The sequence below is a fragment of the Syngnathus acus genome, chromosome 9 (assembly GCF_901709675.1).
Source record: "Syngnathus acus chromosome 9, fSynAcu1.2, whole genome shotgun sequence".
In the NCBI taxonomy this organism is placed as follows: domain Eukaryota; kingdom Metazoa; phylum Chordata; class Actinopteri; order Syngnathiformes; family Syngnathidae; genus Syngnathus; species Syngnathus acus.
In genome coordinates, this window is record NC_051094.1 from 11220756 (window position 1) to 11236617 (window position 15862).

At 40.1% G+C, this 15862-nt stretch overlaps 1 protein-coding gene across 4 annotated transcripts; it reads left to right on the plus strand.

The window, feature by feature from the left end:
- The first annotated feature begins 2598 nt into the window (after positions 1 to 2598).
- Positions 2599 to 11054, plus strand: syn1 (synapsin I). Of its 4 annotated transcripts, none has more exons than XM_037259317.1 (14): positions 2599 to 2851; positions 2966 to 3298; positions 3974 to 4034; positions 4232 to 4323; positions 4821 to 4977; positions 5076 to 5165; positions 5552 to 5614; positions 5696 to 5838; positions 5913 to 5987; positions 6083 to 6185; positions 6280 to 6420; positions 6992 to 7061; positions 7391 to 7830; positions 8737 to 11054. In XM_037259317.1, exons 2-13 carry the CDS (start codon positions 2976 to 2978, stop codon positions 7828 to 7830), a joined length of 1758 nt encoding a protein of 585 aa, XP_037115212.1. In that variant the 5' UTR covers positions 2599 to 2851; positions 2966 to 2975; the 3' UTR covers positions 8737 to 11054. The 4 variants fall into 4 exon arrangements, with proteins under 4 accessions (XP_037115212.1, XP_037115210.1, XP_037115211.1 ...); XM_037259315.1 differs by having other exon boundaries at positions 7391 to 7826; positions 8699 to 11054; XM_037259316.1 differs by having other exon boundaries at positions 7391 to 7826.
- Positions 11055 to 15862: the final 4808 nt, after the last annotated feature.

Genomic DNA, 15862 nt, shown 5'->3' on the forward strand with positions numbered 1-15862 from the left:
CATCCCAGGGACACATTCCCTGCATTCCGATTGGCTCCTGGGAGAGCCAATCAAAGGCTCTTCATTAAACTGCGTTGTTGTTGTCCTTTAGGAGGAATGCAGGCACAGGTTGAAGATTGGGACTCGAGCTCAGGGACTGATAAATGTCAAAATGCTGGTGATCTCCTTCACAAATTACACTCATGAATCTATTTTAATTTCTCCTTGGGGCATGAAGAGATTGCTGTAGCTTTTTGTGTCCCTGCACCTGCACCCCCAGCACCCCTACCGCCCTCTTCACCCCCCTCACCTCCCCTCCCCTCCGGACTGCAATCTCACCAAACAACATTTTTTCGTGTGGTGAGCCCACCAGAGTTCCAAGCCCTCCTCCAACCTGCCCATACATGCACACATCTGCTATGTGCCACCCTGCTAATCCACAATCTTTGGTCTCTGTCCACACAAAGACACCCAAGTCTTGGAAATGTTACCCCTGCAAGAGGACAAACTGAACAATGCCTCTTAGATTCTTTGTGACAACTAGAATGTAAAAGCACGACAGTGCTGTAGGTGATTCAACAGCGCCCTTCTTAGGCCCTTTTTAAAATACCACCACTCCATCAACATAAAATAATTAATTGGCCCAGGGCCCATTAAAATATCTACACTGTATAGCTGGGGTCACCAAACTTTTTTTTTTTTGTTACTCGGTCAGCATTCACGTTTTCAAATGATCACTACTACTATATTCCTAGAAAATCACAATGCCCCATTATTGATTGATTCTGCGACTATTTTTAGAACAACTGCTACTCATATGGATCCTTGAGGCCACCATGACCGACAGTGACCCCCTTATGTGGCGATTCAATTGATGTTGAGGTTTGATTAGTATGCCATACTGTAACTAAATTGAAGACATTAGATTTTATTAGTATGCCATAAGTACATAAATCCAATCCACTTCCTGTTAATCAAGCTAAAACCTCATCAGATGACTTGCAGTACATCATGCACATGCTCACAATGACATTAATCACTTGCAGTGTTGCACTGTATACAGTATAAACTAGCACAAACAGCAAGATGGAAAACTACTGACAGAACAAACCATGGTAGTCAAGGAAATTCTGAGTTTGAAATCAGGTTTACTAATGTAAACATCTCCATCTGTAAATTGACAATAAAAAGTGCCTTCTGTTTCTGCCTATAATTGAGCTTGTAATGAATCAACCCTTCACATGGTGCCTATGGTTTACAATCACTGGTTTAATAGAGTTGCTTCCCAACCTTTATTGAGCAAAGGGACATGTCTTACATTAGAAAATGCTTGCCCTCCCCCCAAAAGTCACATAATGTCACATATGTATACTGAAATAATGGTGTCTCAATTATTCCCCTTTTTTTTTTTTCAATTTATTAGATTACTTACTCAATGTGACATTTGCACCTGAACAATTGAACACGAGGCAATTATTTTGCTATATGAATGGCAATAGGTCAGTGGTTCTTAACCTGGGTTTGATCGAACCCTAGGGGTCGGTCTCAGGGGTTCGGTACCTCCAACAAGGTTAAGAACCACTGCAATAGGTGGATACAAATGTTCATTGTACCTTCTTCTGCCATCTAGTGAAAGATCATTTAATTGCGCTCCCTGCCATTTTATGCACCGACCCTAGACAGTTGCAACACCTTTGGAGATTGTCTGAATATTCATTCATTCATTCATTCATTCATTCATTCATTCCTTCATTCCTTCATTCCTTCATTCCTTCATTCATTCATTCATTCATTCATTCGTTCGTTCGTTCGTTCGTTCGTTCGTTCATTCATTCATTCATTCATTCATTCATTCATTCATTCATTCATTCATTCATTCATTCATTCATTCATTCCATCAGCCCAGCTCCATATTCTTTTTAAAAAAAAACTCATGCAAAGTTTGTATAGCAGTGCAGCTTTAGAAAACTACATTAAATCAGAACTTTTTTACAGAATTACTTTTACTAAGCTCTTGTATTGCTCTCATTATTTTTAGCAATTATAATGTTGCGGTAAACGAGAGAGAGAGAGAGAGAGAGAGAGAGAGAGAGAGAGAGAGAGAGAGAGAGAGAGAGAGAGAGAGAATTAAGAATGTCGAGGTTTCTTCCGACCACTAGTTTCTGCCAGTGAGTGTATTTCTTCAAACAATGAGGTCAAATGAGTCCAAATGCGAGTGCTTTGGTCGTGGTGCAACTGAAAGGCAACACCCTTATGCGTGTTGAGGCAACAAGAGGCAGGCATCATGTCTGACAGAGAGCGACGCCCCTTCTGACGGCTCCTCTCCTCAGCACCACTTGCACGTCTTGGCTCAAAAAGCTCCCTCAAGTTACACGTATCCTCATCAAAACCGGAAGTACTGCAAGCATCAAAATCAATAATAACTAGATAGCATGTGCTGCCATATTATAAAAACAATCAATCAAACGTAGATATACATATATTAGCATGGTGTTATTAGAGAACAGAATTAAGATCGTAACGACTGTGTCGGTTTGGCATTTGAAGCTGAAAATAACAGCACAATAACGGAAGTCTGCTGTCCCAATTTAGTAGTCTTGACGCAGATTCCTTCTTGCAGGCCACCCCAACCCCTCCCGGCATCCCTCACTCGAATGCTCCGCGGTGACGCAGGGCAATGGGGAAAAACTGTGACTGGAGGGGAAGAGCGCAGGGCACGGCAGTGATAAGCAGGAAGGACTTTTGATTGATGCACGACCGTAGACGACACGCGTGTCAATTACAATCATATATGTAACCGAGGGTGCTCCTCTGCGCGTCACTGTAAGAAATCAACATCGTTTTAGGGCGGATCACTTGGATACACTCCCAGGTAGGCTTCGTCATAAGTGGCTTCATTCAGTAAATGCTGACACTCACGCGACCATATCGAATAAAATCTGTGATGGGCGGACGCGTCTTTTTCCTGTCGTATTCGACACCGCAGACTTTCCATCATGAACTACCTTCGTCGACGACTCTCGGACAGTAATTTCATGTCCAACCTGCCCAACGGCTACATGGGCGATCTGCAGCGCGCCGAGCCCCCGCCTCAGCAGCAGCCGAGCCCCGCAGTGTCCCCGGGCCCGTCGGAGAGGCGCCAGCCTGTCGGCCAGCAACAGCCTGCGGGCGGAGGCTCCGGCTTCTTCTCATCCCTATCCAATGCTGTCAAGCAGACCACGGCCGCCGCCGCAGCCACCTTATCGGAGGCGGCCGACCGGGCGGGGGTCTCTAGCAGCGCTAAGATCCTCCTGGTGGTTGACGACCAGCAGACTGACTGGTAAGAGCAGTGGCGCATCTTGACTGCAATGTTTTGCCATAACATGCACAGATAAAAGGTCATGATTCATCAGGCACTGACTTATCAAGCGTCTAATGCACAGGTGTCCTGCATGTCAGCAGTGTTTTTTCTTCCTCCCCAGATATATTCATACATGTTCTGCATGCAGCACAGACACCAAATATAAAGATAATTGACTTATTTTTACCAGGAAGTATTATAAACACATTTGTTACTGTCACTGTATTCTAGTTTTACATTTGATATCCAAAAATTAAAAATAGGCCAAACAGGATAGGCCACTGTAACTGATATAAGCATGATGATGCAGGTTTTGATGTCAATTCATCCATCAGAAACAAATCTTGCAAATGAACGCAAGATATTGGATGCGTGTCTGTCACTTATTGTATTTTTTATTTGAAAGGTTAACAGGACATTTTAATGCAACTTTTGTGAAAGGAAATGATTGATAATGAACAAATTTGGCAATAATATGCCTTACAATATTATTGGTAATACAATTATTATTATTATTATTATTATATTACAATATTATTAATTATTATTTCAGTGCTTAGATTTGATTGAACCTTGATATTTAGATTGAATTGTATCATGTTAAAGTGAGTTTAAGGAGTGAAAGTTTAATTTCATTCCCTGTTCCACACACAGGGTGAGAGTTTTCAGAGGAAGAAAGGTCCACGGTGGTGAATATGACATCAAGGTTGAACAGGTAGGTTTTTTCATCATATATCATTACTATTGCTGAGATTTACGTGTTCACCTTTGTCTTTCTCTGTTGTATATAGAGACATTCAAAAGATTGTCATACCCCTTCTGCCTGTCTTGGCCACTTTGTTTGTCTTCTAATTTTGTCCATCATGAAATAGATTGTTCGTTGTGATTAAATCTTGTCACTGTCGTTTTTAGGCTGAATTTTCCGAAATCAACCTGGTGGCTGACTCGTCAGGTACCTACACAGTCAGCATTGACGCAATTAGGAACGGCCACAAGCTTACTAAGTAAGTGTCAGTTCATTCTATATTGGTGTTTATGTTGATGGACACTATACGTATAGACCACACACACAAGAACTGAAAATGGGAAGATACTTTATATTTTTAGGTGTTTTTTGTGGTCATTATGGACTTGGCTGTCTGTTGTAGCTCATCTCAGAGGTGTTTGATATGGATAAGGTCTGGCAAATACAAGCCAGTTGAGTTCTTCCACACCAAGGTAATCCAACGCCTTTGTTTGCAACGGCGCACATACATGTTGGGACAGAAAAAAAAGAGCTGCCTCAAACTATTCTAGCAGTTTGCTCCCAAAGTCACCTGGGATAAACTCTTGCTCCACCTCTGACCCTCATTACGAAGGACGATATCGAAAACGGATGGATGTTTGAGTTTCGTATTGGAGCCTTGAAGAGAATTGTCTTTTGACATAGACTATTATCACACCATGCATCTGATATTTTTTTTAATCTTTTTTGTAACCTTTTGTTACTGTTATATTCCAGATCCTTCAAACCAGACTTTGTACTGATCAGACAGCATGCCTTCAGTATGGACAAGAATGGAGACCACCGCAACTTAGTTATTGGTCTACAGTATGCAGGATTGCCAAGTGTGAACTCTTTACACTCAGTCTACAATTTCTGTGACAAACCATGGGTGGTGGGTTCTTTGATATTCTCAAACCTTATTCTAATTGATGAGTCACATTGATATTGGGGGGTAAAATAAGCTTTATGAATTGTTTTTGCTTTTTCTAGTTTGCGCAGATGTCGAGGCTACACAAACTGCTGGGTCCAGAGGAATTCCCACTAATTGACCAGGTTTATTATCCAAACCACAAAGAAATGGTAAATTATGACATCTGCTTGCTTCTTCCTCATTACAACCCCCCTTCACTAGTACCAACAGGCATGGCCATCTCTGCAAAAGACCCCCATATCATTATTCCATCGTTTGTACATCCTGAGACCAATCACGTGTTCTCTGTATCGAGTTTGGGATTAATTTGGGTTTCTGCATTCATTTGGTATTTGATACTTATTTGATATGGACATCACAATAACATTGGACAAAAACCAGATTCACTGTTTTTAGTGTTATAACACAAGTGCTAATTTTAAATCTTATGAATCTGATATCATTTCATACAATTAAAAATGTCCAGCAGAACTGCAAGAGGAGTGATTTCTACTTCATGAGAGTTTCAATTAATGTATGTTAACTCTTTTTTTAGATAACGTCCTCCCAGTTCCCTGCTGTGATAAAGATGGGCCATGCCCACTCAGGAATGGGAAAGGTGGAACGATATTTCTAATTCTTCAATTAGAACACATGAGAACATGCTAACCTTTTTATATTTCGATGTTTGCTACCATAGGTGAAAGTGGACAATCAATATGACTTTCAAGATATTGCAAGTGTTGTTGCTCTGACGAAGACATATGCTACATCTGAGCCATTTATTGATGCCAAGTACGATGTCCGCATCCAGAAAATTGGTGAAAATTACAAGGCCTACATGTGAGTGGAGCCATTAGTTAAGCAACTGTCTGTAGAAAAAGCACATGCTCACATGGTTTTATGATCATTAAAAGGAGAACATCCATTTCTGGCAATTGGAAAACCAACACGGGCTCATCAATGCTTGAGCAAGTTGCCATGTCAGACAAGTAAGATTTCACATTATATTAGTTGCACTTGACTGGTGCTCGTACTGTACAGTGCATCATTCAGGCCAAGATTTATGCTTGACTTGATATCGCAGGTACAGAATGTGGGTGGACACTTGTGCCAACATCTTTGGAGGTTTGGACATCTGTGCTGTGGAGGCTCTTCATGGTAAAGATGGAATGGACTACATAATAGAGGTACTTGAGAGGAAGAAAATCAGATCAAAAACGTGCTAGGTGTGTAATCCAAAAGGTGATCTATGAATGCATTATCTTTTTTTTTTTTTACCAGGTAGATGACTGCTCAATGCCACTGATCGGTGATCAGCAGGACGAGGATCGCGCACAGATCGCAGAACTGGTGGTTTTGAAAATGAACCAAATGATTCTACCAGCTTCAAGCTCCTCCACAGGCCGCATCACAGCAACACAGGTGCACAAAACATTTAAGTGTAATAGCAGAAATCCATCATTCCGTCCGTCCATCCATCCAGTAGCCGAACCGTTTTGGGTACAATCCAACCAAAAATAGCAATGTATATAAAGTACTGTATATTATGCGGGGTGCACATTGATGTATTGCACTGTATTGTATTTAGATAATTGAAATTAGTATATTTTATATTGTAGAGGTGTAACATAAATTAACATTGTGGTTGATCTCTTGATCATTAGTTGGGGTTTTATGAGTAGTAGTATTCATATTATTAATAGTAGTTATAAAATAAAAAGTCATTGAAACGTGGTTTGATTAACTGCATGCTGCAATCTCATGTCATATACACTTTTACCTGATATGCACAATCCACGGGGCCAGGAGCCAAGTCTCGCTCCGCTGAAGCAGAATGTTATTTTAGAGTCAGTGGAAAATTTGAGCCCTGTATGATGATTGCTTCTGCCATGCAAAAATAGTAAGGGCAGCAGGAAACATTATACTTGAGGGTAAAAGTCACTTTTAATCGACTTGCTTGATGTTAATGCATTTTTTACTGCTTGCATTTTAGAAAGCAGTATCACCTCAGCCTGTCTCCCAACCTACAGTTCCACAGTCTCAACACAGACCCTCACCTCAGGGTAAGAAAGTGTTAAATATTTGCTATCATACTGTAACAAGAAAACTATTGGACTTCTTGTGGTAAATTATTACTTTTTTGGCACCACAAAACTGGAAAACATGTATTTAGTTCAACAGATAATGGTTGGGTGTGGTAGCATTCTCACAGCACATACACGTTGTGTGTTCATCGACGGCGGTTAAGAGTAACGAATTAAAACAGAAGCTGAATCTTAGTGTTATTTATGTATTTGAGGGTAGGGAGGTGTGGGTGACTTGCACACACACTACGTACGGTGTGCTGCCATTTAAGCAAGGTCCATATAATGTGATTGTTGTTTCCAATCAGGTGGTCCTCAACAAGGTGCTACTGCACAAGCCCAGCAACCTGCAGTGAGCCCGGGTTCAGTTGATCCCAGTTCCCAGGCCAAGGCCAACCAAGGGCCTCCAGGTCAGGGAGCTCCTCAGCAAAGCCAGGGAGGCTCTCCCCAAACTCAGAAGCAACAGTCTGCCACACAACAACAACAAAGACCTCCTCCAGGGGGTGCTGGTCAGAAACCTCAGCAACAAAGACCCAGCCAGCCCCCCAGACAGCAATCACAAGGGGGGCAGCAGAGAACCGCTGGCCAGCAGGGGCGCACTGGTGCGACCACCACCCAGCAGCCACGACCAGCCGGCCAGGGCCAGGGGGGTCCTGGGGGACGCCCACCACTGCAACAAAAGCCCCAGCCCCCACAAAAACCCAGCCAGGACAACACAGCAGGGGGTGGTTCCCCACAACTGAAGTAAGTAAGTGTAGTCTGGACATCACATATTCTATACCAATCATATCTTTTCTCTCATTTTTATTGACGTGAACCTCTCAAATCTCACTCTTTGGCACTGATATGTGCATGAGATACATGTTTTCTGTTTATTATGATTCACTGGAATATGCATGATTTTTGTTTTTCAACAATTTCAAAATGTTACATATCAGTGACGACACAGCAAATGAACACTTGCTGAAGGTGATGCTCGGTTGTGCATTAAAAAAAATGGTGCTACAATAAAACTTAAAAGCAAGTTAAGAAATTTCTGAAATACATATTATCCACAGTACAGTTTTGTCTTTTCCCATTGTAGAGTGCGGCACAGTGGTAAAAAATCTACCTCACAGTGTTGAGGTTGGCTGTTCAAAACTAGGTTCTGGCCTTCTTGTGTACTTTGCATCTACTCCATCAAGGTGGTGGAGAGAGACTGGCTCATGTTTCTGTGCTTGTGGATGCCAAAAGTGTTTGTTGCAGTGCAAGTCAGGCATTTTGAACTGTTAAGTACTAAAGTCACTCAAGAATGGGTACAACGTTTCTACTACTAGGAAAATCACCTAATACAATTATATATATATGAAAAGATAAGCGGTAAAAACAACAATAAATAAATCGAGCTATTTGATTGAGGCAGTAGATCAAATGAAATGTGTCTACCAAGCATCACATAGCATCCAGTAACATTATTCATATCACTTTCATATCACACACAGGACTGCACTTTTTTGAAAGCTCATCCTCTCTTTCTCCTCTTTACTCACCATGGTCCAGTCTTTTCATTCCATGGGTTTGCTGCATGACGTTAATAGGCTCTTCCTCTCCTCTATTGCCATCTGCTCTCTTTATAGCAAATCCCAGTCTCTTACCAATACCTTCAACATTCCAGAAACCCCAGCGCCACGAGCCAGCCTTAGCCAGGAGGAGGTTAAGGCTGAAACCATACGCAATCTACGCAAATCTTTTGCCAGTCTCTTCTCAGACTGAAGCGTCATCGGGATCATTATCATCATTACCCCCCACTCTCACTCGAAGAAAAAGGGCCTGGCATAGAGAACGACTGATTCCTTCTGCTCCCTTTTGGCAAGATGTGCTCCCCATTCCTAAAAAAAAACCGCAACATGACATTGAAATGTACATACTCCCTGAAGAGCGCCTATTCACAATTGAAAGAAAGAAAGAATACAAACACTTTTATGTAGGCACTTATGTAAGTCTGACACATTCCTGACTAGCCACAATCTTAAATCATTACACATACAATACACAAAAGCTTGTACATGCATGAGCACACACAAACAAGAATGGCAGCAAAATACTATACTTCCACTTGTTTATTGGCACTTCACCTCTAAAGCTCAAGCAATTTTATTTTGGTGTACTGACCAACAAAATCTAATCCTCTCATAGCTGCACACATCTGTATGGTATAGAATGTGTTTGATTGTTGGCCCGTGATGTTTTAGCTGCATGTGAACAGGGGACAATGGTTGCGTTTTCCAATAATACAAATTGGTGCTTGTAAATGTATTCTTATGTATTTCAGCGAGTTTAAATAAGCCTGTCGATCTTGCGTGTTGCCCCTGCTTTCATCCATTTTTTTTCTACTCGCACAAAAAAACAAAAGCTAAAAAAAACGTCCAATCAAATTGAGCTGTCTTATTGATGTCCACTTGATTTTGGGAGTCTTCCATTCTGTTTAATATGGTTGTTTACCAATAATGAGGGGAAAAGCATGCATTCAAATGAGGTAGGAGTGTTGTTCTTATTTACAATGCATTTGCACACAACTGAACACAGAATTATACTTGAAATATAGTCAATATTTTCAGGTTTTATTCAACTACTGTACCAATTGACAAAGCAACAATACGGCTTTGGCTCGGAAAAAGAGAACGATGCACTGGACCGCTGCACAGAAAGATGCAGTGAGCAAAATATTCACATACTTGCCACACAGCTACTCAATTTAAAGCAATGTAAGGTATGACTAATAAATAAAAATGATGCACCTGGTTGCCTGGGTGTGAGCAGAGGGCTTTCCCCCCAAAAGATACTAAGCCAAGGACTGTCACGTATGGCCCATCTGCAAAATAAAGACATACTTGTATGTGCAGACTTGTAGTCGATAAAGCACGTATGGTGATGTACTGTGGTTGTTTCTCCTCTGCACCGACAACCATATCTTTGGGCAGAAGTGCATTTGTACATCCTGACTGTAGGAAAAAAATTAACTCTTCACTAATCATTTTCTAGGCACTAAAATGTCTTCCAGAGGGAATTATTCCCACTTGAATGTGCATCTATTATGGCAATATCTTGCTTTCAAGAGAAGACTCAAAGTGAAAATGAGTCCTGGTTGCCCAGTAGTTTCCTCATGCTGTCCTTGTGTGTTGTAGCTACAGTGACCCCTTGTGCTCTGTGGTGCATAAATGTGTGAATGTTCCGTAACTGTGTTGCACAGAATTCTGACTGATGCAGATTGTCGCCTTTATTATTCTCCTGCTTTCTGTGCTTGTTAGTGTTTTGTGTCTTTCGGAACCTCATTTTAATAGATAATAATTGAATGATTTTATTGTGCAGTTGTGTCTGAATGATTTTAAAAGTATTTGTTTTCTTTCATGAGGCAATATGGTGCTTGTGAGTTAATGCATTAATGCTTCAGAAATTTGGAGTGACTCTAGTGTGCATGAGAATTTTTGTATTTTTATTTAGTTATTCTTTTTAGGACAATCTGTCGTGTCACTTAAGGTGACAGGTAATTGTAACTGTTTGTCACATGTTGTTATATATTGTTAGATATTGTTTTACTATTTGATGTGGTAAACTTTGCCACTGACCTCTGACACAGTAGTCGTTATTTTTTGTTCTGAGCAGATTTCGTTCATGATGGCCTTTTTGACTGTGAATGTAAAGTCTTGCTTTGTTTATGCATTGTTAATTCATTGTGGAAAGATAAAATTCTCGTCGTGTTGAGTGGGAAATTGAAATGATTGTTGATCGCCTGTCACATATAAAAAAATCATAGATGTAAATGCAAATAAATCAACGCTGAAGTGCTGGCTTAATGAAAATATATAATGTAAATCATGGTGGATTAAATAAGTATATGTAAATTGATGTTATATGCAATGTTTGTATTATATGATGTGCAAATGAATGTTATTGAAGTATGCACATGCCCAATAAAGTCAATAACTAACTAAACAAATAGAGTTGACTCTAATATACAGAATACAATTTTAGTTATCATTATTATTGTTATATTATTAATTATTATTATTTTAATTATCATTATTATTATTATTAGTTATTTTTATTGTTGCTGTTCTTGTTATGTCATTGTACTTGTAGGAATCTGACCACAAGGTGGCGTAAGCTTACATTTGTAGCTTCTTAATTGCCTGCAACTGATAAAAACAAGTTACTAGTGTAGACATAATTTATGGGACTAAGAGCATCTGAACAGTTTTAATATTTATTGCTTTACATTTGCATGAACTGTTCCATAGTATCCACACGCTTTGAAAACTGTGCCAAACACAGCGATGCATTGTTGTAAAAGATGTAGGAATGTAACTGCTTTCATTATAAATTTGTGAATCCGTTCATTGTATGTGTGCCCACTGGAGATAAACGAGGTCCTTGTGAGAAAGCACTGCTTGCTTTATTATTAAAACAGCACATTTATCACAATTCCTTACAATACTGTAATGTATGACAGAAACTTTATTGGTTCTACTGATAACTACATGGGGAGCGTACTTTGTAAATGGTTAGCACACCCAGCACAGTTCTGAGGTCAACGATTTGAATCTTGGCTATGGCCTTTCAGTGTAGCTTTTTCAATGCATGTTCTCCCCCTGCATGTGTGGGTTTTAAGTGCTTGTAAAAATATGCATCCTGACTCCTCGGATAATAGGACTATAAATTGTGAATGATTGTTTGTCTCGAATTGCCCTCCATTTTGCTGGCAACAAGTCGAGTGTGTGCTCCGCCTCTTGCCTGCTGTCAGCTGCAGAATAGTGATGGTAAAGTGGTATAGAGAATGGATGCTTATGCGGGTTCACTCATTTTATGTTTCATTAAGCTATACAGCTCAGCACTTGAAAGTCCCATCCAACCCTTTTAACTCAGAACATAGATCGTAAGACGGCCCTTCTTGTATAACATCACCAGAGGAGTGAAAGCGGTTTTACGTATTATATGCAAAAGAACATCGACTTTATGCGGTATTTTCATAGAATGTGAGATTAATGGCCTTGTACCTTGAAACAGATATAGAGTCTCACTCATAGTGTCTCCTCCCAGATCCACTATTGGTTGACTAAATGATGGCTGTTTTATGTAGTGTGAAATAGTTTTTAATTCTTCACCAACAAATCGATGTATCTATTGCAACAAAAGTTTTCTTTGCTGACTTAAGTGCCAGGAGAGCAAAATTCAAATTACAGGGAAGGTACTGTATATGACGCCTCTCTAAAAGGTCAGTTTGTTTTTACAGCGCTATATGCTTGCTTGCATTTCTTATCTAAGCTGCCCAGGAGTCCATTTAATTATTTCATTGTAAATTAAATTTGCTTTGAAGGAGTGATGCCCAGATGACTAGAAAAGACACTGCGCCTTTACTGATGAACACATCTGCTCTACAAAATGTAACAGAAATAAATTAGATGTTGTCTCATACACAAATGTTTTAGCTGTTCACTTTCAGACTTGACAATATCACAGGTTTCAAGTGAAATACTGAAGGGAAGTGCTTAATTGCGAACAGAAAAACAAGAAAAGATAGAGCGTTCGGGCCTCACAACTTCTTCAAGAGCTAGGTTATTTCGAGAACTGACCCATTTAAACAGCCCTGTGACGCTGAGAACACACGTGCATCTGGATGACTGCAGCTGCCAACCACAATGAGTAATTACATGCTGTCCGTTTAAGGTGCAATTAAATCGGCAAATTGAAGAAAGTGTCAAAGCTGATCTGCAAGATTAATTTGATGGGGTGGTTGAGCAACATCAACGACTCGAGTTGATTGCATGTTTCATTGTGCTTTGCTTCATTATTTATTATTTATTATTTTTAATCAGACAGATGAAATGATTCTTAACCCCTTTATAAGAAATTTAATCTCATTCGGTAACTTAAGTAGTTCCTATTTCATTTTTTTTCTCCCTACCAACAAAATGATGATGATAATGAGTTAGACATTGCAGGCAGTATGCTTTACTATTTGAGAGTGTATGTAGTCAGTGCATTATTCACTATTCTTGTTTCCCTCAGGCCTCAGTTTGAATGGTAAAAATGACTTGTACCAGTCACAACACAAAACCTGAAGCCTTGGCCCATGAGGAGTAAGCCCTTGCATTGTACTGTTCTTGAACTGAGGGTAAACACCATCCATATTAAGAAGAGGGTCACTGTTTCCTTCTCACTGAGGCACAAAAGCATAATTGTCTTCCATTTGATAAAATGGGCCTTGAATGAGTCTTGTAAAAAGGCAAAGAGTGAAATCAGTGTTTAAAGAACGAATGAAACTGCGACTAAGACCATTTTTCTGTAGGTGTGATGTGACAGTGTATTACATAAGAATTTTACAGAGACACAGTGCAACAGCAAATAATTAAAAAAAAACAGAAGCACTTTACAAATGTATTATAAACTTGCACACATGACAGAGTCATTCGTTAGCCAAAATGGCAGATGAAGAAGGATGAGAGAGAAGTGTATGGTAAAGATTTAATTAAGCCTCACCATGGGATGTCGCGGAGTGACTCCAGAGAGCAGGACAGAGGAGTTTGTGTTTGCTCAGTGCAGCTGGGAATAATATCCACTCTATTCTAAACGATGACCCACATGAGTGTGGGTAGTTGTCAAGGCATCTTCCGTATTCCAAGCCTCCCGGAAGGAGTCTCCTTATGGTAAACCTTATGTTAACCGAAATGTTAGGTGGACATACTATAGAAGAGGACAGATAGATATACACATGCCATAAAATGCATAATTTGAGACTGATTCCCACTTCAAATACCCCTGCATTGTGGTGTATTTGCACATTGCTATGATTTTAAGCAATGAGATGGATTTTTATAGTCTGGATGATTCCCATCAGCACATTACTTCATTCCCTTTGAAATCTAGTCACCCTCTTTTGCTCCTACTCAGTGTGTGTTACCATGGTTACCACTCCCGAATGATTTGGCTTATACACCGATTTGTTGTGTTGTGAGTGTTACTTGGAGTAGATGAGAATGTTCTTTTTTTCAAAACAGTCACAGTTGCTTTGCCAGATATGACGAGCCAGATTTAATTTAGAAGTAATACTGTTTGTATGTGTGAGAGTGTGTGTGTGTGTGTGTGTGTGTGTGTGTGTGTGTGTGTGTGTGTGTGTGTGTGTGTGTGTGTGCGTGCGTGCGTGCGTGCGTGTGCATGTGTGTGTCTGGGGGAAATAATATTATTCCATTGTAGTTGGCCTCAAAACTACTTCAGGTGAATGAAATACTAGATGGATGGATGGATGGATGGATGGATGGATGGATGGATGGATGGATGGATGGATGGATGGATGGATGGATGGATGGATGGATGGATGGATGGATGGATGATGGATGGATGGATGGATGGATGGATGGATGGATGATGAGTGGGTGGTTGGATGGATGGATGGATGGATGGATGGATGAATGGATGGATGGATGGATGGATGATGGATGGATGATGGATATATATGGAAACTAGATATAAGCTATACAATAATATTTTAAACAAATCATATTCAACACTACAAAAAATGCTCCTCCAGTATCTGTAAATCTGCTTTATACTTTGCTGAAAGCATAAAATGAAGTCTGGGGCGAGAGAAGTGGACGGAGGATTATGTTGTTGAAGAATTAAATGCTTCAAGTGGACTTTAGTTAAGAAATCCTTAAGACCGATAGAGCCAACATTTTCCTAAAACCTTTCCATGTGGCTCTTACTCTCAGTGTACCACTGACATTAGATAGACCAACGTCACTGTCTTATCTCATCTACTGTAATTATATCTAAGTCAAGAATTTTGCGTGTGAGATAGTAATATTAATTTTATATTGCGATGTGATTCCAATGGTTTGGTTTATCTTTGAAACTAGACTCATTACATTTACACAGCACTTGTACATATTATTTCACTGCAAATTACACCTATAATATTAATTATTACTATTATAATAATGTTATGTAATGTTAAATAAATACATATCTCTCTGTCATAACAAATATCTTTGGAAAGGCCCAATTTTTGGAAAAGGTGAAGAAAATGTTCCTCCTGGAAGGCCATTGACATCATTACTATTTTCTGCGCTTGTCTTTAAACACAGTCCAGCTTAGATTGGTTGGCATTAACAATTACAGAAATATGACTTTTTTTCCTCAGACATGTATTGTCTTGAGAAAATGTGAGGGTAAATTTAGTTTCACTCCGTCTTGGCTTCTTAGGTTAGGGCTGTATGCTTGAATGCAATTGGAGCAGTGGAAGCAGTGTTTCATTAATGCTCATACTTTGATGGATTGAATGGTTATTAGGTCTTGAATAGAAGCACTTCTAATCAAGAGAGAGCTATTGATTTCCTATCCACAAAGCCTTCAAGGTGCCTGGGACACCTGCTAGCAGCCAGCTGACAGACACTTATGCGCCTGCAAACCAACAGCTGACATGAACTGATGCCAGTGCACAGTGCTGCATGAGGGTGAGTCACACATACGCACATATAATCCACTCTGTGGGGTTCTGAACGGCAACCAACGTGATTTCCACGGTACAGTCATACATGTGATTAATGCGGGTTTGCAGTATTGTTTTGTAACAAAGAAGCACGAGTTAATTTGTGCTCTCCATCAAAGATATGCGAGCAATTAAACATCATATCCTGCCACAAAATCAGTTCCAGGCTGATCAGCATGGCTCGTCTGTTGTTGTGATTTGTATCCATCGTGGGAGCGCTTCACTAAGCACATTTCCTGCAGCAGTTGCACGCCGT